This window comes from Pygoscelis adeliae, unplaced genomic scaffold (assembly GCF_000699105.1).
Source record: "Pygoscelis adeliae isolate BGI_AS28 unplaced genomic scaffold, ASM69910v1 Scaffold359, whole genome shotgun sequence".
NCBI classification, from domain to species: domain Eukaryota; kingdom Metazoa; phylum Chordata; class Aves; order Sphenisciformes; family Spheniscidae; genus Pygoscelis; species Pygoscelis adeliae.
Window position 1 is genome coordinate 965,707 of NW_008825553.1, and position 311 is coordinate 966,017.

General features: G+C 61.7%; 1 protein-coding gene across 1 annotated transcript in view; it reads right to left on the reverse strand.

The window, feature by feature from the left end:
• Positions 1-168: 168 nt before the first annotated feature.
• The window catches only part of LOC103923772 (protein FAM49A-like), a 1,185-nt gene continuing 1,042 nt past the window's right edge, over positions 169-311 (reverse strand). Inside the window, exon 5 of the mRNA XM_009332199.1 lies at positions 169-253. Within this exon, the coding sequence (XP_009330474.1) occupies positions 169-253 (85 nt within the window). The remainder of the gene's footprint in view (positions 254-311) is intronic.

Genomic DNA, 311 nt, shown 5'->3' on the forward strand with positions numbered 1-311 from the left:
GCAGGAGCGTGGGTGGGGTGGCCTTGGGCCGTTTTGATTTTTTTTTTGTATTTCTGTGTATTTCTTATTGTCCCTTTTTCCTCTGTACAAAATGAGCGGTATGGTCATGGGCGTAGGTGACACTGTGACATGCGCGAGGTCGGGGTGGCTCTGGCAGCCGCCCCACGCTCACTGCAGCAGGGCCCGGATCTGTTTGGACGTGGTGTCGTCGTTGAGGTGCCGGGTGGTGTACCTGGACGGAGAGGGGACGGTCACCCCGCGGCACCCCAACCCGCCCCACCACCGCCATCCCACAGCACCGGCGGGGGGCG